Source organism: Mus caroli, unplaced genomic scaffold (assembly GCF_978045245.1).
Source record: "Mus caroli unplaced genomic scaffold, Mus_caroli_1 scaffold_7, whole genome shotgun sequence".
NCBI classification, from domain to species: domain Eukaryota; kingdom Metazoa; phylum Chordata; class Mammalia; order Rodentia; family Muridae; genus Mus; species Mus caroli.
This window is the reverse complement of record NW_028227262.1, coordinates 50,837,878-50,858,291: the sequence shown is the minus strand read 5'-3', so window position 1 is coordinate 50,858,291 and position 20,414 is coordinate 50,837,878. Positions and strand designations below refer to the sequence as shown.

Below are 20,414 nucleotides of genomic sequence, written 5' to 3'. Positions count from 1 at the left end.
AAAAAGAACGCACAAGAACAACTCCTCCAATAATGCTTTCATTATAAAAGTGAAGTTTCCAACACTCTGTTTCAATAGAGGACAAAATGATGTGTCGCTGCAGTCCAGAAGAGCTCGGGGGCTAATAGAAAGTCCTTTTATTTTTAAAATGGGCTTTAACTCTGACCGAAACTTTCTAGTGTCAAAACCCCTTAGTGTTTTATTTTTTTAAATGAACGCTCGGCGTGTTCTCGCAGATGTCTAAACCAGGAAGGACAGTAGAAGCCCAGACTGAGCCCGTTCTTATTAATATTAAACAGCCAGGTCTGTATCCTTGAGGCAAACCGGAGAGACACGGAGAGGAGCTGCTGACATTGACAAGGAATCCAAACAGGACTTGCACTATCCGTGTACACCACGTTGTCTCTCCCCGGCTTGACCTTCTGGGAGTTGTAGTTTTTGCGGAAGCTGATATCCTGGAGAGCTGGTGTGCTCGGCCCAGGCGGAACCACAAATCCCAGGGCACACCGGGCTCGGCCCCTCCCGCTCTGGTGTGAGAGTAAACTCACCGCGCCGGGGCGGGTGGCCGGCTAGCGGGCTGAGTGGGGCACTGCGCGGGGCGCGCGGCTTGGGGTACCCGAGGCCCCCCATCTTTGTCAGGTGCCCGGGTTCTGGTCCAAGTCCCAAGCAGTGGAAGGCGGGCAAGAGGGAGTCATGCAGTCGGAATCGGGAATCGTGGCGGATTTCGAAGTCGGGGAGGAGTTTCACGAAGAACCCAAAACCTATTACGAACTCAAAAGTCAACCTCTGAAGAGCAGGTGAGTGGTGACAGCTGGAGGGAGGCGCGGCAGGAGGCCCATGGGCCCCGCGCCTGCTACCCTGGGAGGAGAATAGCCAGTCTGGATAGCTCTGGGACAAGGACCCCGTGCCCTTGCCTTGGGGTACAGGGCGACCTGGCCCCTGGCATTTAGGGTCCCGCTTACAGACGACTTGCTCTCATCCCAGGGTATCTGACAGTGGCATTTTTGGGGACACCGCGAGTCTCTTGGGATGGTTCATCCAGGCGTGGGGACCCTCTGCTGCAGATGCCAGCTGCTGAGCTAGATGGGGGCTGGGGCGGTACCCGGCGCGAGGTGGGGTAGGAGGAGCACCGGACAGGGACGGTGATCTGGTGCTACCAAGAGCAATTTTTCTGAAGCTCCTAGCAGGCTGAGGGGCTCGGGAGAGGGAGAACTTGGGGTGGAGGGGGATCTGATGCTCCAGGGCAGCAATGAACGGACCTGGAGGTCTTCCCTTGTAGTCCAGCCCCTCTGGGAGATACTACTCAGAGAGGCCTCTAGGTGAAGTTCACCTGAGCTTCACCTTCCACCTGCCACAGGACAGCACCCGAGTCAGTCCGGGGAGGTGTGTGTGTGTGTGTGTGTGTGTGTGTGTGTGTGTGTGTGTGGTGAATAAAAGGAGGGGAGGAGGTTGTGGGTGGGTGTGTCTCTCAAGCTGGGCAATATGTCTGGAATAGAAGTCTTTGCAAATGCAAAAAGGAAGGAAGGAAGGAAAGAAAGAAACAAACAAACTACCTTAGAGGTCTGTGGTGGTTGGGAATGATCTCTTGGCACCTACACACATTTAATTCTCCAGGCCCTTCAAGAACTTTGGGCCTAGAGTGAAGATGTTCTCTAGTCTGGTGCCTTCCAACTCTTCAGTACCTCTGCAGTATCCTAATCCCTCACGACATCCTCCATTGCTACTTGCCTGGCAGAATCGGTTATCACTCTCTTTCATCCCTCTAGACCCTTGAAGTGCTTCTTATTTGTAATGTTTACAGAGAGGGGGATAGTCACTGGAATCTGTGACTTTATTTCCACCCTTTCAGTTGTGCGATGAAGTAAGGCTAACACTGGAGGCATCATCACCTGGTGCATCAATTGTCTAGGGTCTAGATGAGTGAGGTTCCCCTGGTAGAGGGTCAGAGGGACTCACTTTCAGGGGCCAGGGAGGCAGAAGTGAGGGGTGGAATCTTTGGTTTGGGAGAGAAAGAGGCTGGGTCTTATGAAGTGGAGACAGGTTGCTTTCCTTCAGGGCTGGGACAGGACCTTGAATCCAGTTATGGGAACAGAGCTGGGAGGAGCAGAAGCCCTGGGTCTCTGGCTAAGGCGGGCTTTTTGCACATGCTTGTGGCAGAGTGGAAGGAAATGTGTTAGGCATCAAGATGCATAAACTCAGCCTTTCACTAGTGGCTTCTTTTCATAATGGCTATTTGTGTGTGAATGTAGATAAGGGTGTATTGGGTGCTCTGAGTGATACTGTGTAAGGCGCATTGTTGGCTATGCTCATTAGAGCTTTATCTGCATGTGGCTGAAGGGACCAGTGTTTTACTGAGCAGTCAGTCCCTGCTTTTGCTTCTATAAGCAAATGCTTACAAGGCCAGAATGAGGGGGGCAGGGGGAGTGTGTGTGTGTGTGTGTCTGAAAGAAATGAATTAACTGGACTCTTCATTTTGATGGTGGCTGATACATTAAATGAGTTTGAGGGAGTGAAGAAGGTACCTCTGGGGAAAACCAATGAATGCCCTGACACTCATGGGGAAAGATTTGGTTCTATTCTTTTACCTAGTCAGCAAGAATGGCACGAAAGAGCACATGTCCTCTCTAGCTAGCTAGCTAGCACAGGAAAGGAAAAACGTGGGGATGTGGGCATAAACGGTTTCACACGTTGGTATGAGCAGCAGGTGCCAGGTAGCATGGAGTAGATATGCGTTCTTTGAAATAAAACCCGTTACATAAAATTTGTGACTAAGTTTCTGGAGTACGTTGGCATCTTTTTTGACTGTTTTTGACAGTTGTCCTAATGATATTATCATGAACATCGGTGTGTGACTTTAAATGTGGTTCAGGGCCTTCTCGTTGACTGTAGTTTGAAGTCTTTGCTGGGACATCCCTAACGTCCTGGTTAGGAAAAAGTTGTAAGGAAAATTTGCAGATTCTTGTAACAAGGACACCTATCCATCGTATTGTCTCCATCAGCAGTTCTTAATCTGTGGGTCGAGACCCCTTGGGGGCCATTCAACAACCCTTTCACAGGGGTTGCATGTCAGATAGCCTGCACAATCAGATCTTTATATTCACGACTCATGACAGTAGCAAAATTACACTTACGAAATGGCAACAAAAATAATTTTATGGTCGGGGGTCACAGGAACATGAAGAACTATATTAAAGGGTTGTAGCGTTAGGAAGGGTGAGGACCACTTGTCAAGACTGTTTCAGAATTCACCCATTTCTTGCCTATCTCTCTGCTGTAACTTTGACCAAGTTGCAGCAATCTCTTAACGCTCTCAGCCTTGGCCAGTTTTAGTAATTTTAAATTTAGCGCCACAGTATTCTTATTAAACTGATTTTTTTTTTTTAAGGCTGAGACCTGACTGAGTCAGTAACGTGCTTGCCACACAAGTGTGAAGGCTTGAGTACTTTTCTAGGAGCCCACATGAAGGCAGGCAGGCATGGGGCTTGGTGGTTGTAATCCCAGCACTGGGAAGGAAGAGATGAGCTTGCTGGCAAGCCAATCTATCTGAATTGAAAAGTAAGAGATAAAGATGAGAAACTGTATCAAACAACCAAGTGAGGAGTGACTGAAGGAGACACCTGAAGTCAACCTCTAGTCTTCGCATGCATGCACAGACACACAGAAACACACCCCTGTACACAGTGTACCGGTACATACATCTGAATGTGTATACACACATACGTACGCACAAACCACAAATCAGAGAACAAACCCCTATGGAGAACCTCAGTCATCACCGTGGGAAGTTGTGAGTAGCCTTTAGCAGGTAGATTGCAGGGGTGCGCTAGCTTCGCTACACTACCCAGGGCAGCTTCCACAGCCAAGAATCCTCTGGGCCCTGTGCTAAAACTCAAGTTAGATCATGCTGTCTTCTCTGGTTGAAGCCCTCCACAGCTCTTTTTTTCCCCAGTCCTTCAAATGGCACAATGCAGCATATGTGTCAGGCTGCCCTTCAGCTCTGACCTTATCTCTTGCTGCTTATCATTCTAAGCAGAGCCCAGGCTTCTACCTTTGGATATTCATTCATTCTACCTGCCTCTGCTTGGGCCATTCTTTGCCCAGACAGCCACAGCTGCAGTACTAAGTACCCAGCCAACTACTAATCTTCCTCTCAATGTGCCCTTAATTCTTATCATATGGATAGTGTGGCCTTCTCTTCATAATTACGCTCCCTCTAAACGCTCAGTCTCCTTATCCGGCTGTTTCTTTCATAGTGTTAATGTTGTAATTTACAGTGTAATTTGAATATATATGTGTGTGTATATATATATATATATATGTATGTATGTATATACATATATATATACACATATATACATATACAAACCTCACACACATAGGTGTACACACACATATATACATGCATATGTATATGTATGTATATCAAACTTCAGGGCTCCAAGGTGGTAAGAATTTCTCTCTGTGTCTTGTTAACTGTGAAGTCCCCAGAGCCTAGAACACTCAGTCACAAGGCTTGTAATGTTTCGAGATAGACGATTCTTTAAAGGACTGTCCAATGCATAGGATAGTGTCTGGTAGGACATATTTGTTAGACACACATGGCGCTCTCCTTCAGTAAGTTACAAAGGTATCGTGGTTGCTTTTTGTTTTTGTAGTCACTGTTGTGTTCCTTTTAAAGTAGATTCCCAGCAGGCTTTCTTCAAGGATGAATTTCCATATTCTTTGTGGCTCAACCCAGATAGTCACAGATATGTAGCTGAACTTAGATTCTGTGAACCTCATCTTGGTAAGACTGACCCGTAAAAGTGTCATAGGAAGAGACCCCGTAGAACAGACCCTCGTGATGAATGGTGTTTTCATGGGAATGAATTCTCCCCAGTGGGTCACAGGAGAAACAATCACAGTGGACCCAGGTTTACACACTAGCAAGTCACTCCGGGGAAACGCAGAGCTGTTCTTGAGCTCTGGGGGACACATAGGCAGTAGGTCTTTTGGACACAGTGCTGTGGCCTATGGCTCTGATGGCTTTGCTCTGCAGAAGCCTGAGGCTTGGTAGATGCTGACGCTCTTTTCCTGGGCAGACTGAGGAACGGTTTCATTGGGCCCTGGTTTCCGCCTACAAATTTTATTGCTGTTTCAGACAGTATTAAATTTCCTTCAGATTAGAAATGGGAATGTGAGCGAGTGCTAAGTTAATCACGGCAAGATGGGATGCTACAGCCGTGCCAAGTGTGGCTTCAAAGACAGATGTGTGGAGTTTGCAGAGAAAGATAGACTGTTCTGTCCCACACACATCACAAGTACACTGGCTTTTGTGGAGATTTCCCCTTCAGTTTTTACACTAAAAAAGACCCTTTTATTTGTTAAAATAATAATCCATGCTTAACAAAACAAAACTGTCAAGACAATCTCAATCTCTCCCTCTCTCCCTCTCCTCTTACTCTCTCTTCTCTCTCCCCCATTCCTCTCTCCCTCCCTCTCCTTCTCCTTCCCAACTCTGGTTGGTTTGTATCTGGACATTTTCTTGTTTTTACTTATTTATTTATTTATTTTCTGTTTTGTTTTTGTTTCTGGGTTTTTCTCTTCTGATCTGTCAGGGCACTGTTGGCCTGAAGACTGGAAACCATGTTCTGTTATTGTGTTTTTCACTAACTAGCTGGGTGATCTCGGTCAGGCCTGGGGATCTCCAAATTTAGTTTCCCCGTGGAGCAAGTAGGAGCCTTCTTCCTGGAGAAAGAGCATTAACGTTAACATTAACTCTGGGGTTGGTGCTGGCCCTGGTGGGTCATCATTCTGCAAATGTGAGTAGTTGCAGCTCCTCCTTCTTAGTGGGCTCCGACATCTAGGAATGTGCTTGTAGTTAAGAGATTGTGGCTCACTTCTCCAAGGCAAGTGCTGTTTGTTATGTAAGACAACTTCCTCAGTCTTACAAATTCTGTTTTGCTTTCCTTCTAACAAAGCATCCGGAAATTTGTTTTTACATTTTACATTTTTGATCCATCTGATAACAGTTTATGTAGGTTAAAAACTGGGAGAGGGCTGGGCGTGGTGGCGCATGCCTTTAGTCCCAGCACTCTGGAGGCAGAGGCAGGCGGATTTCTGAGTTCGAGGATAGCCTGGTCTACAAGGTGAGTTCCAGGACAGCCAGGGCTATACAGAGAAACCCTGTCTCGAAAAAACCAAAAAAAAAAAAAAAAAAAAAAAACCCAAAAATCTGGGAGAGGGAGCATCAGCACACACATAAAAATCCATAATCAGCATGCGTTTTCAAGTTTGAGTACACCAAAATTAATACAGTAATGATGGCTAATGGAGACTTAGCATGTTTAATGTGCCGATCTCTGTTCAGAGGGCTTTTGCATGAATTAGATATACTTAATCTCGGGCTTATGAGATGGCTCAGGCTAAGGCTCACAACCAAAAGACAAGATATGTTTAATCTTCCAAAAATCCAAAGAGGTGCTAAGAACTAAGAACAATGGTAGTACTAATTATGATGTTAAAATTCTCTAGTCCTGACTATATGCCAGGTACTCTTCTGAATATAACGTGTGTCAGCCCAGCTAATTCTCACATCAGCCTCAGGCTTCTGTATTTATATTTTCCACTTATTTGTTTACCGAGGGAAACTGAGGCATACCAAGCACTGGATAAGGCCCTGATTTAAACAGAGGTGGTCTAGTTGAACCCCCAGGCTCTTGTCAATTAGTGTGCACTGTCCTGTACAAGGTAGTGTTCGTGATTATGCAGAATCCAAAGTTGTAGCCAAAATGCCCAGTGAGGTGAGGGTTAGCGCACGTGACCAATCCAGTGACCATACAAGGTAGAATGTGGCCTGCACTGGGTATCAGCCATGCGGATTTATCAGAGGAACCAGCATTGGTATAGTGTGGGGCAGTGTTTCTATGAGTGAGGGAGGGAATTTGAGTTTGACCTTCAAAGTGAAGCAGTACTCAAACAGCCGAGAAGGCATGAGGTAGCATGAAGGACTTGCTCCTCAATGCTAGCAAAGGCTGGGTGCAGGCGGGCACCCAGGAACTATGTTACTGTTTGGATCATGGCTTGGCTATTTAGCTGGTGCCTCTGGCTTCATGATACCCAATTTCATGGAATCTCAATTAACTTGCTTACAAGATGGGACCAGTCGACCTTATCTTCTTGAAATTGGTGTAAGTTTTAAAACAGAGGCAAAAAAGATGCATGCGTGCTTAGTGTAGCCCGTAGTACCTTTGATGAACGATAGCAGCTCTTTCTTTCCTGGGAAAACTATACCATAGCATTGTCTTCCCTCTTACCAATGACTTAGCTCTTATAGAGTCAGAAGCAGAATAGTCAGGACTAAGGTGCCTCAACCTGCCAGATGTTTCTGCCTCATTATGCAGATGAGCTTTGTGTATGATTAGACAGAACACTTGATTAAAGTGGGATTCGAAGTGTTGGTTTTGCCTGTTATTGGAGATTTCCTCTTCCCGAGTGCTGCTATTTATAGAGTTTCTTTAAGTGTGTGTGTGTACATTTAATCCCCTTTGAGTTCTGCAGTGCAGTTTGCACAAGCTGATGTCTAGATCTGCTCCAGTTGTGCAAGAAGTGGAAAATATCCTTTTTTTAGAACAGGTCACATGAGCTTACTGTCAGGGATAGGACCTCAGTGTAAAAAAATGTGTCTTGGGACAAATCAAAGTTTCTAAATTTCTCTCTCCAACTGCTTTGTTTCAGAACTGGTAGTATTAGGATAAATAACAGGACCAAAAAAAAAAAAATCCTTGGTTACTATTCTTTTTTTGGTCAGCTGTCAAGGGCAACAAGAAAGAGTCTCATTTGTTTTTGTGTGTGTGTGCTTATGTGCGTAGCAAGCATAAAATGTGCTGTACTGTTAGGTTTGTCTAATTGAAGTAAATCATAAAAACATGTTTAACCACTCTCCAAGTGTGGATTATTTGGAGGAAATTATCAAGAAGGCAAGGCAGAGACAATACCTGTGGTAATCACAAGCTTTCAGTAGAACACAGTAAGTTTATGGTTCATCTGGAAAGTTTTCTGTGTCTCAATACTGTATGGCTGGAGGGGCAAAGTTACACCAAGACACAAAGTCTGCACCTCTGTTGAGACTGTAGGGCTGGACTGTCCACTGTAATTTCCCCTCCCTGCTTTGGACGAATGATAGCTTTGGATACCAGCATCTTCCAAGGCTCACTTTGGCTTCTTCTCAGTAAACCCATTTCTCCAGGTTGCTTCGTAGACACGGCTCCCTTGTTTCTTTGACCAGTGTTTTCTTCTGTGTTGGGTCAAGCATGCTGTGGAGGATGAAAGGGTTATCCCTGTGGTATTCAGATGAGACCCTTGGCCTGAGATTCCAGCCATGAGCCTCCTTTCCTTCCTCATGACTGCTGGGTACTTCTCAAGTGCTAGGTGCTGTGGTCCAGGCACATAGGCACAACAGATGTAGCCTTGGTGATTTTCTATTAGGGCTGGAAGTTGGTCATCTCTGAACAGCAGAGCTGTGGGGGAAGGGTAATAAGGAGTCTTAGTGAGAAAAGAGTCATAGGGCTGAATGTCTTACCTTAACTTCATGAGGGCCCTCTTGTGGCCCCCTCAGTCCCTGCCCCATCAGTCACTCAGTCACATTAAGCAGGAGAAACATAGCTCTGGAGCCCAAAGGACCTGGCTGTGTTTGTTTTTCTTCTTATCCACCCTCCCCGCCCCCATTCGCTTCTCCCCTTTACATCAGTTATTTATTAAGCATTTCTACTATGTTGGAGTTCTTGCTGGCTGCAGGGAGTGAAATGTAAATTAGATAGCCAGGGTTTTTACTACCACTGCACCTTCCCTCTTGGAGGTAGGGACCTCTAAGTTAATAATGAGCCAAAGAATTGAAAAAGGCAATTTTTGATACCTGCAGTGAAAATTAAGCGGAGTGTTACTGGTAGAATGTAGCTGAAAAAGAAGCAGTCTTTGTGGGGTCCCACCAGCAGGGAGGGCACCATGAAAGAAGTGCCTTTGAAGTAAGACCTGACATAATGAATGAGGAATGCCTGACATAAAGATGGCTACCTACCACTCTGTGACTTTGACCAAGTTACTCAACCTCTCTGAACTTCAAGTTTTCTCTTGAGTAAAACAACCACTTTGCCATGTTTCTACAAAACTAAAAGGCATAATGTTTAAAAAAAAAAAAGCTAACATCAGGTTGGCATTCTCTCTGGATGCCTACATAGGACCGATTGAAGGTAAGATGTAAAAACAGAGAAATAATGGGCATGGATCTTTGTTGTAAGTATTTATAGCTTGGTTTTGAGCTTTTTCTTAGTATTGGATGAGTCAAGTTTCATGCTTGTCTTTGTAAAGTTAGCCCCCGACTAAGAGTGGAGTTGGGTCTTGCTTTTCATTATTTTTTTATTTCCTTCAGAAGGGTCTGGCTTGGTGTGGTTGTCCCCCTTGTGTCTGCACTGAAGTCACATCTGACCCTGCTTAGCCTAGGAATGGGCTTTTGGCTGGACCAGGGGTTACATTTTTGGTTGTAAAGGTAAGGTCTGAGGAAAAGAGGACTCAACAGCAAATTTCCCAAAACCAGCCCATCCTCCTGACTCCCAGCTGTGAGTCTCAGCAAGGGATCCTGTCTCCAGACCATGAAGCATTGGTGATGGTGCAGAAGTGAAAAGAAGCTGACTTCCCACGCTCCTCCCAGCTCTCTCCTGATGAACAGTAGCTTTGAACGTGACCTCTTGAAAAATAGTATTTTTCAAAAATCATTTGGACTTCGATAGCTGTGTCCTTTTATTCACACACACACACACACACACACACACACACACACACACACACACGGAATGGCAACTTTTAAAAGGAAAGATGCTGCATCATGAGAAAGCGAACGTTTTCAATCTAAATCAGTGAGTTCAGGTCTAGGGGAAGGCACCCGATGGACTCTGGTTCGTCTATAAGGAGCTGTGGCTCATTGAGCAATTTCAGGAAGACGTGTGTGGGCTTTGCCTTCCCCTACCCTGCCCCTTCCCCAACGTGAGTCACTTGCTGAATCATCCACACACATTCCCTCACTTTCCATCTGATCCAGGACAGCACTGGAAAAAGTGGTTTCCTGCCCTATTGGAAACACGCACAGCTTATATTTGCAGACTGGATACTTTCATCAGGAAAAGTGTGGCTTGTCTGCAAGAAGCTATAAAGCAGAGAAGATCGATTTGGTGTAATGGCTGGGGTGATCTATGAGCTTACAAAATATCAGTTAGACTCACTGTTGACATGGGAACCACAAACATGACCTCCTTATTTAACTCAGGCACCTAAACCATCCAGGTAAAGTCTGACAGAAGACCTAGGTGACATTTGACCCCTATTGTTCTTTAGGTATCAACAAGGTCTCTCCCAAACTAGCAGAGACAGCACTCTACAGTTAAGTTAGTAAAGCCACTCCTGGTTATGTCCATGGTCAAGTCTCAGCTACCTTTATCTCTCAGCTTTCCAGCAGAAGTGAAGTGAATTACGCCAGTACCAGCTTTCCCCTGTTGTTTCTGAGCCTGCAGATTGGCACTGTACACATTTAGTACATTGCTCAGTAGAACCCTTTGCAACCAACCAATCCATTATGCATGTGGCTTAGAATGACTGAATGAATGACTTAACTGGTAGTATGACCAGTTAAGAGTCTTTAACTTGCAAAGGAATAGGGTGACTTCAGCAGTGCACTCTTGAAAAGTCTGTTTTTAAAGTAAGCACTTACAATAGCCTAGGTGAAGCAAGCCCAACAGCCATGAGCAGCTGGTGCCGTTCCTTGTGACAGGCATGTCTGCCCATTTGCTGTGAGGAAGGACACGTGGAGAGTAATTTGAGAGGTTGGCCACTGACGGCAGTGTCCCGGACAGTCAGACTGCAGACTTTTTGGAACCACACCTTGCATCATTCATCCTAGCATGGTAATTTCCCCTTGTCATCCCACTAATAATGTTTTGCCTAGGTGAATGCTGCTGGGTGAGCAAGTGGCGAATGACAGGAGCTTGGAATGCAGCCCCAGTGATGCAGATTACAGGTAGAAGCTCTGCTTCTGTTGAGTTGGAAGTGAATGAGAGATGGCTGATTGGGTTTGCTCGGTCATCACAGCAAAGTCACTGAAATACACAATTTAACAGAAGCTTGAGTGACAATGATGACTAGTGATTTTTTTGGTGTGGGGGCGTGGCAAGGAGGGGTTCAGTGATAATCTATGGAGCTTCATTGACTTTGAAAACCCCTCTTTGTCTGTCTCTCTTGATCCCCTACACCTGACATCAGTCCAGTTAGTTTTCCCTGGTAGCCAGCATCCCTTCCCTGACACTTTTCTTCTACTGGACAATCTCTTTTCACACATTTAGTCTCTCTCACATGGTCAGCCCTTAGAGTTGAACTTCATGATCAATGCCATGTCCTTAGGGATGTGCTGACTAGTGAAACCTAAGTGGACCCCAAGATTTCCTTGGGTACTGCCGCTATCACTCATGTACCTCTGGTAGAGAACTTTCTAGAGAGAATTAACCTCCTTCCTCAAGCAAACAAACAGGTGATTTTTTTTTTAAATCAATGATCATTGATTTTCTTGGATCTGAAAATACATCAACACTCCATAATTTTTACTGAAGGCATTCTGTGTCAGGGAATTGTTCACTCTGAAACAGCAATCCAAGAATAATTTAACATAGAGGTATGGAGTTTATGGGAATGTACTTGAACAGTGATTTATAATCAGTGTGCATCACTGAAGTATACCACACTTGGGGAGGGGCACCTCGGATGCACCACCCCACTTTCTGATCTAGTAGCCCAGGATAGGGTTGGCGAAGTCACATTTCTAAACAAGTTTGTAATTGTTGCTCGGGCGAGGGCTTGGGGTAGAGGCCACACTTGGAAAACCATGAATAGGTGCTAGAGGGTAACCTATCTAAATGAACTTGAAATAGAAAACTTGCAAAGATTTTGGTTATAAATAATGTATAATGACGGAGTTGGCCCCTGTCAGGTGATAGAACATTCATATTCATCATGTTTAAGTAGAAAAGAAAACTGTTGGTGACATGGCACAAAAGTCCAGGGGTATGGATGACAGGTCTACCCAAGAGGATGACTATCTGAGTGACTTGAAGTTCACCTATCTTTACTCCCCTAAGGACTGGCTCAAATCTCAAAGTGAGGGTAGTTTCTTCTCAGCTCTGCGAGGGTGGAACTGGAAGCAGTCCGAAGTCACTTGACTGAGAGATTGAGTTGAGAAACAGGGTGATGGTGGTTTGGGGCACGTCCACATGACCGAATTGTTTTCCACAAAACTTCTGCTGAATAAAACGTGAAATACGACTTTCGGCCTGTTTTCCCATCTCTAATGAATTCCAGACAGTTTGTAGAGTGTGGGAGTTTCCAAAACAGAGAGGTGGAATGACTGGGCTCAGCCAGTGTCCTTTTTATGGCACACAAGGCAGCCCTGACATAGCAGACGCTTGCTTCCTCTTTGTTCTAAGCCTCAGCACACTTCTCATTCCTCTGATTGGGGTGGGTGGGTGGGGGTGGGACTGTCAAGAAGGAAGGACAGGGCCAGTGTTGGGTCAGACAAATTAAGTTCCTAAGAAAGTTCCAGACTCAGGATTTACCAGAAATGCAACTTGTGCCTGGGTTTAATCTACTTAGACCCAAATGTTTTGGATTATGTGTTTTTGCTGTTGTTGCCCAATGAACTTCTCCAGAGAAAGAACCCTCATCTGCCCTGACCATAAAATGGTGAAGAGTTTTCACCACCACTTCAGGAAGTCTAAATTTAGGAGAAGGTAGACTTGAACTTAAATCTCACTTTTTTCCACCCATTATCTGAGCACCCTGAGCATGGTATGACAGGGGTGGGGGTGGGGAGCACCAGCTTCAGTGCAGGACTGAGAGGAGCTAAGGAGTTGGTAACAACACAGCATGAAGCTTTAGGGTAAATGTGTGAATTCACAGATTTGTAGGGTCTGGGGACATAGTTCAGCCAGTACATGCTTGCCCGCTTAAGTGTGAGGATCTGAGTTTGGTCCCCAGGACCCATGTAAAATAGTAGGGTGTGGTGGTGTGTGTTTGTAACCAAGCCTTAGGAGATAGAGATAGGTGGATCCAGGGTTTTGCGTGCTAGAGGGCTCAGTCTGCTTAGTAAGCTGCAGGCCAATGAGGCCCCCCACTCCACCCTAGAATAAGTGGATGGCACCCGAGGAACCACAGTCTGGCCTCCACATGCACTTGTACACATATTCCCCCCACATATGTATCTGTATACCCATGAACCTTCTCACATACACATATAGAAATGTGAAGAAACATATGAGTGTAGTGGTCTGCCAAATCCTGGCTGTTAGTCCCTCCTGGTTCCCTTCACACATATCATCAATTAGGTTTTTAATTTGAAATGAATTTTCAGTTTGACACCACAACAAGGAGAGAATAACCAAGTCCATAATAAGTCCATAGACAAGGCCCCCATACAATCTCCACGTTGTATAATCAGCATTGAGAGTTGAGCCAGGTCAAATAGTGGGGAATGGTGGGATGCCTCAGAGGGAGATATTTAAGGCTGGCACGAGCTATTTACATACAAGGCGTTGTTACCCTTTGTCGCCAGTGCAGTCTTTGTCTTTATCAACATGTTTCCTTTCATCATAATTACAGAGCATGACTGGGTGGAGAACGCACAAGAAGAGGCACTAATTGGAGTTGTGCAATATCATGGACGCTCAGTGCACTGCTGTTGTCTGCACAGGCTCCTGCGATTGCTAACTGTCCCTATCCAGTCTTGTCCATGTTGTCTTTCTGCTCTCTGGTCATACATGTTAACAGCGTCATCTTTTTACATAGTAGTCATATTTATCCAATGTCAGTCAGAAGACCTCATACCAAACATCAGGATCTTTTTTATCTTCCTACATGCTTTAGGAGATTAGAAACTGAGTTTAAAATGTCTGTGTCCTATGCCAGTGTGCTTGCATTTCTTGGCCATCAAAATTGCTCTTTCTGAAAGTGGTAGATAACTAGTATTTAGAAAATAGAAAGGAGTTAACCTGGGTAGTAACTGTCTTTCTTAGGGGAACAGTTTCGTTGCATCCTAGGTATATGTAAAGGCCTTCATCAGGTAGTGGCCAGCCATGTTCCTAGGTACCAGGATGCTCATCTCCTTGATTCTGTGAAATCATAACATGACAACCAGAGAGGGATTACAACAGATTCAGGCACAGCGATGCACATCCGTGATCCAGAACTCTGGAGGTTGAGGCAGGAAAATCTTGAATTCTAGCTCATGTGGGCAACATAGCAAGACCCTATTTCAGAAAACCAAAGCAAATCAAGCAAAAACAGAACAGAAGACTGGGTTGTAAGGCAGATATAACCGCTGCTGTTACCTTGTGTCAGCTATTGGCCATCCTTGCCCACTACAGCAGTCTGGGCTATCTGTGCTTCCACTGATGTCTTAGCAATGAAAATTGAGGGTCATACAGTGAAAATTGCATGAAAACGGAAGAAATGGAAAAATCATAGAAATGTTCATCGGCAGGAGCTGTCGATGAGTACCTAAGTCACAACGGGATCTTCTATGGTTTAAACACACAGACTGTATGGATACTCTTCAGATGTGTATGGGTGTGCGCAGCAGGATTTTGAGCCCATCCTAGTCCTGAATGAATTGGAGAGTCTTTCACATCTCTTCCCTCAACTACCTGTTATTACGTAGGAGCAGGGATAGATTTATCAAACACACACACACACACACACACACACACAGAGTTTCTATCAGAATCCTGCTCTGCATCCTTAAATCCAGTGCTTTTTTCAGGGTAGTTGCAGCCTTGCTGTGGCATTTCAGCTAGTGCAATTTTGTTTCTTAGGGAAACATCTCAATCCTGAGTATTATAAGGATATAAGCAATGTAAGGTTTTTGTTTTTTTGTTTTCATGTTGTGGGAGCAAAGATGCACAGAGCCAAAGGCAGGTTCTTTGTGGTTAGAGTCAATGAGCTTGGAGAAGTCCTTGGCACAGGAGAGGTTGGAGCCTGAGGAAGGCTGTTTCCATCCATCGTGTCTGATGGTTTTCTGAACCTGGACCTGAACCTGGAGACGAGTGGGTGACTACATGGAGGGTTAGGGATACAGTTAGAAGGGAGGAACAGGCAGAAGTGATGGGCAAGTTGTTCTGGAAATTGTCAGGGTAGATTTCTTTCTTTACTTGGCATCTAGCTGGGTGGATGTTAAGAGATATGCCTCCTGCTCTGATTTTTCTGAGTCTTGCCTTTGGAGTTATTTGTAGCATCCTTGGTATATTTACTTTGCTCTTCTAGGTGAGGGTATATTTCCCAATTATTGAACTCACTGTGCATAAGGAAATGATGAGCAAGCCTGGGTGAAAACTGGTGTACTTGGCCAATGGATGAGTGGCTTGCTGGCTGATGATTCAATCAAGGATTGGAGGAGGTCTTTGTAGAAGAAATGAGCCTGCTTGGTGGTTATACCATCTACTCTAGAAATAAAATCACTTCAAATGGTATTTACTGAGGGCATCTTTCTTGTACTAAGGGCAAGCCACTCTACATGAAAGCCTTATTTTAAAATTAATTAAGCTCCTTGTATTTATAAATAGGCCAGTGGTAACATTTTCTTTTCTCTTCTCTTCTTTTCCTCTCTCTGTCTCTCTGCCTGTCTTTCTGTCTCTCTCTCTGTCTCTCTGTCTGTCTCTGTCTGTCTTTCTGTCTGTCTGTCACTGAGCCCCCAGGAGAACAGAGAATTTGTTAGACTTTTGGGCATGTCAAGTGCTTAGGACACTGAGTGGTCACCAGATCTTTTTAAAATAAAAACATAACCAAAATGTTTTGGGGATGTAGTTTAGTTGCTAGAGTGTATGCTTAGCATGTATCATACACAACACTGGGTTCTAGCCCCAGCACCAGCTAAAACCAGCTGTGCAGCATACATCTTTAATCCCAGTTCTTCAGAGGTGGAGGCTGGAGGATCTGAAGGTCAACGTATAACCTGGAATACGCAAGAATCTTGTTTCCAAAACTAAAACTACAAGAAAACCTTGAACAACGATTGGATAACACCTTTTTGGTGTGTTCAAAGGGCTCTTCTGGGAAATGGGAGGAAATGGCTTCAGACTTTACCTTTATTAGCTATCCTCCTTGTTAGATATTTCTGAGCCTAAATTTCTCTCCTGTATAATAAAGAGTAACAATAGAATTTCCTTCTTGGGCCAGCAGTGAAAGTGCTTTCAGTCCTCAGTACAGTAAATGAGTAGACAGAATTGCTGTTGCTGTTGGTGCTAAGAGAGGCAGTAAACTATAACCAACACTCCTTAGTTTGGTGGTCATGTTCTGTAAAATCACTAAAAACATCAAATTTGTGAATATTCCTGGGAATCATTCCTGGGACAATAATGAGGTAGTTTCCTGAGAGCATCTGGTCCCAAATTTTTTGTTAACTAATCAAGGCATAGCTCTGTTTTTATGTGTTTCTGTTTAAAGGCACCATAGTTTATGGATATTATTGACTTATGAATGAGAAAGGCAGTGGCTCAGCCTCAGCACCTTGCCTGGAGCTGTTTAAGTAGTGGGGTCGCCATCACAAAAGCACAAACGCACTGACAGGCTGTGAAAGGATGCTTATCTGCAGTGGCCTATGAACACAGAAAGAGCTAAGCAGGTCTTAATCATATGACCTCAGTGGGGAATGGGTACATTGGGCTGCTTGGATCTTTTGCTATTCTACTCATATCTATAACTACAAGAAAGCGGATGATGTTGATATTTGTCATTATAGATTTTAATTACCGACTGAATTTGAAAATGGGGAACCCATGAATAATGAAAATTGACTTTGCTAAAAATGCTCTTCTTGCAGCTCAGATGAAGGAACTCAGTTTCCCACTTTGTCCGTTTGACTGCTCTAAACATTATCGTCACTGCCAAATTGTGACTCTTCTCTGGGCTTCTCTGTTCAGATATGGTACCTTTGACCCTTTGTTCTTTGTTTAGGAAGTTGGGCTATGAGAGTCAAGTCCTGGGTGTCAGGGGAGGCAGAGAAGCTCTGAGTTCTTTACTGAAGAGTTCAGGAGGAAACAGGTGGAGCCTTCTAAACGCTGGTGAAGATAGAGCTGAAGTATCCAGGCCCAGCTCGCTCAGGAGCTTGCAGGTGGGGATTTTGATTTCCTTGAGCATATTCTAGTTATCAGCTGTCATTGTTGTAAACGTTAGCTGAGTACTTGTTAGAGGTGCTGGGGATTCTTCTAGTAGAAGGCAGAGAGGAATTGGTTTCAGCTGCACAATTTACTAACAACAAGAAAACACAAAAGCCCACCAACAGCAGCCTTGTCTGGTGTTCTTAAAGCCAGCCCTTTTTGTGGCTGGAGTCTTGGGTTGTAGTTTGACTTGTCTTTTCTTGTATGTTTGGGTACTATAATACTATTCAAAGTATGTGTGTGTGTGTGTGTGTGTGTGTGTGTGTGTGTGTGTGTGTACACCTTAGTTCTGGAGTGAAGAAGATTACCTGTGTTATTTTCTCTTACACTACTTTGTGTTAGAAATTGAACTATCAGGAACACATAATTTGCATCTGGGTGAATTTTAAATGCATCAAGCCATCTGCTACCCAGCAGGTATGGTGTGAGATGTTTAAGACACTTTGTATAGTATAATTGTGCCACGAGATTGGCAAGCTCCCATTTTATAGAAGAAGAAATGGAGGCTTGCCTATCTTCTTCTTCTTCTTCTTTTCTTCTTCTTCTTCTTCTTCTTCTTCTTCTTCTTCTTCTTCTTCTTCTTCTTCTTCTTCTTCTTCTTCTTCTTCTTCTTCTTCTTCTTCTTCTTCTTCTTCTTCTTCTTTTTTCCTTAGCTATGTTAGGGCACTTAAAGATGACATCCAGATTCAAACCTAGGACTGTCCCAACGTGGGTGCTCACCTCTTTCTCCATCACGCTTTGGAGCGAGTGCTGGAGATGTTGTGGTTCAGAGGGAGTGGCAGGTGTGATCAGGGGTGACAACTCATTGTTTTTGGAATGGAAAGAAGACTAGGTTTCTGATGAAGTAAAGACCGAGGACTCGGGGTGTGGCTGAACATCTGAATCCAAGGTAAATAGATCTATGTATTAAAGGTGCTCACAGCATTCCAGGATAAAACGTCCTTTGTTTTCCAAGCTGCTTCTGAAGAAGGAAGGGGAGATAGGGTGTGATTGCTCCCAGAAAGGTAGCAGAAGATAGGATGTTGGCTCCTTAATCACTCTCAAGGGCATTATGGGTAAGTTGTTGGTTTCCCCCATTACTTATCAAAGCTGTTCTTTGGGTCTTGCTTCCCGATGCCTTCAGCAGCCTTATAGACACACCCCAGAATCTTGTTCACCACTGGACATGTACTCCCTAACAGCTTGGTGTTTTTCACTGATTTCTCTCCCTTCCACACCCCCACCAAACTTGTTCATTGCTTTTCTTGTGTGCCTTCATAAAGTTGTAGCCAGTGTGTTCCCTTTTGGACTGTTTATCTTTGACATGCCAGAGTTCTTGAAACATCATAATATTGTGTAATGAGCCTAACTTCTGCCTTGACATGTGGGTGTTAAGCGCATTAGTCATTGCAAAGCATTGAGTTAAATATTTTCAATAAAAGGTTGTAATGATCTAACAGAGAGGAAGAAGCTGTAAACCGCCCGGTTGATGGCTTTAATGGGGAGCCATGTACTTAGTGTGTTTCCCCAAGCAAGTTAGGATCCATAGCTCAGATGCACAAGGCTTCCTACTCTGCAAAGTGGGAGAGGAGAGAGATGGACAGTTCAAAGGGACTTTATTGTCACACGTGAAGGAAAGCACCAACCGTCCAAGTTTCCAGAGCTCTTGCTCCCGAATCCTTATCTGTCACGTATCTCTAACTCCCACGGGAAATGTTAAAGCCTTCTGGGAGACGTTATCAATAGGGACTCTTGGGCTGTGTCTTAAGTCTCATTAAAGGCCCTTAGCCTTGTAATAGTGATCAGTCGGTATTGGAGAGCCATCAGCGAGTTCTCCACAGCACTGTGGAAAGCCAGAGCTGAATGAAAAAAACGCCTGCACCTATCAAGTTGGTTTTATGAAGAGTTTTGGGCAGCATTACTCACTATGAAACTATGTTCCTGTTGCCCTGGTTTATCTCCACAGACATCTCTCCATGGCAGAAGGTTGACTACTTGTCTCGCGGTGTCTCTGGGCATCTGAAGATGGTTGAGGTACATTGCTTTGGTCCTTTCTGGGGAGTGTATCACAGCCACGGACCTCTTGGAAATACTGTCTAGATTAGTGGTTTTGGTGATTGCTTTGTTAGGATGGTGGGCTGCCTTGTGCGTGGATTTGGAGGTTTAAATGAGATCGTGGGCTACTCCTCTTTTTTCCTTGCCAGAGATCTTCAGTTGTTTTGTTAGGAAACCTCAGAACTCTGTACCCTTTCCTTCCTAGAGAGTTTGCAAACAAGGGGGGTTGTTTTTATGTCTCAGTAGCGTCTGTGGCTGCTGTTAATGTAGCTCGTAGCTCGGCACTAGGTGTTTTCAAAGCACATCTGAGTGGAAGCATTTCACTTCTTTGAATCTTTTTCTTTTGTAGTGTGGCATCTTGTACATATTGATCACTGTTTCCATGACCTAATAGGCAACTGATGATATTTTTGGGACTGGAGGATTTGTGGAGGGGAGATCTCTTCTTGCCTCTCACCTTTGCGCCTTAGCCTTGCAAGTATGAATGATCTCTTGTCCTCCTGGATAACGCGTGCCACATGGATTTGTCCTCCCCATTCCCTGAATCTATAGATGAGGCCACACTTTTGAATGGGAGCCCAGGAACCTGTTGATGTGAAGTATCTTTTTACCTTTTAAGATTACCATCGTTAGCCCCTCCCTCCTTCCTGGCTGGGTTCCCTGTCATTTTAAGCAGGCAGCAATTACAGGTTTACTAAAGAAGCTGGCTTCTGCTGCCAAGGCTCCTATTAATTATCACTCTATCTCTAATTTAGCCTTCTCAGTGTTGAGAGAAGGCACATGTAAGCCTTCTGCTGGAGGATTGCAATGAGCTCTCCATAATCACCTTCTTTCTGAGCCGCTTGTGTGGACTCTATGTTCAGCCAAAGGGCCAGGGTGGCCCTGGTGAGTGTTTTCGTCTTTCTTCCATAAGTTGTTTGGTTGTTCGTATTTAGCATGGTTGTGGGTTTTTTTTTTGTTTTTTGTTTTTTGGTTTTTGGCTTTTGTGGTTTTTTTTCCTTCTGATTCTGGCCTGAGTAAGAATCAAATAAGCCTTTACCTTGGGATCTCAGACCTATTTCCAGTCTGTTCTTGAACCTAAAATGAAGACAACTTGAAAACATGTAAGTGATTTTCCCACCAGCTGATTCCTCTACGGGTGAAGAGAAAAGAGACCAT

At 44.5% G+C, this 20,414-nt stretch overlaps 1 protein-coding gene across 8 annotated transcripts in view; it reads left to right on the top strand.

The window, feature by feature from the left end:
- The first annotated feature begins 538 nt into the window (after positions 1–538).
- Positions 539–20,414, top strand: part of Mitf (melanocyte inducing transcription factor) — a 207,691-nt gene continuing 187,815 nt past the window's right edge. For 4 of the 8 annotated variants that reach the window (XM_085840227.1, XM_085840226.1, XM_021164526.3 and 1 more), the window contains exon 1: positions 539–797. In XM_085840227.1, coding sequence (XP_085696353.1) covers positions 694–797 — 104 coding nt within the window. In that variant the 5' untranslated portion in view covers positions 539–693. The remainder of the gene's footprint in view (positions 798–20,414) is intronic. The other 4 variants (XM_085840228.1, XM_029478309.2, XM_029478308.2 and 1 more) reach the window with 2 other exon arrangements.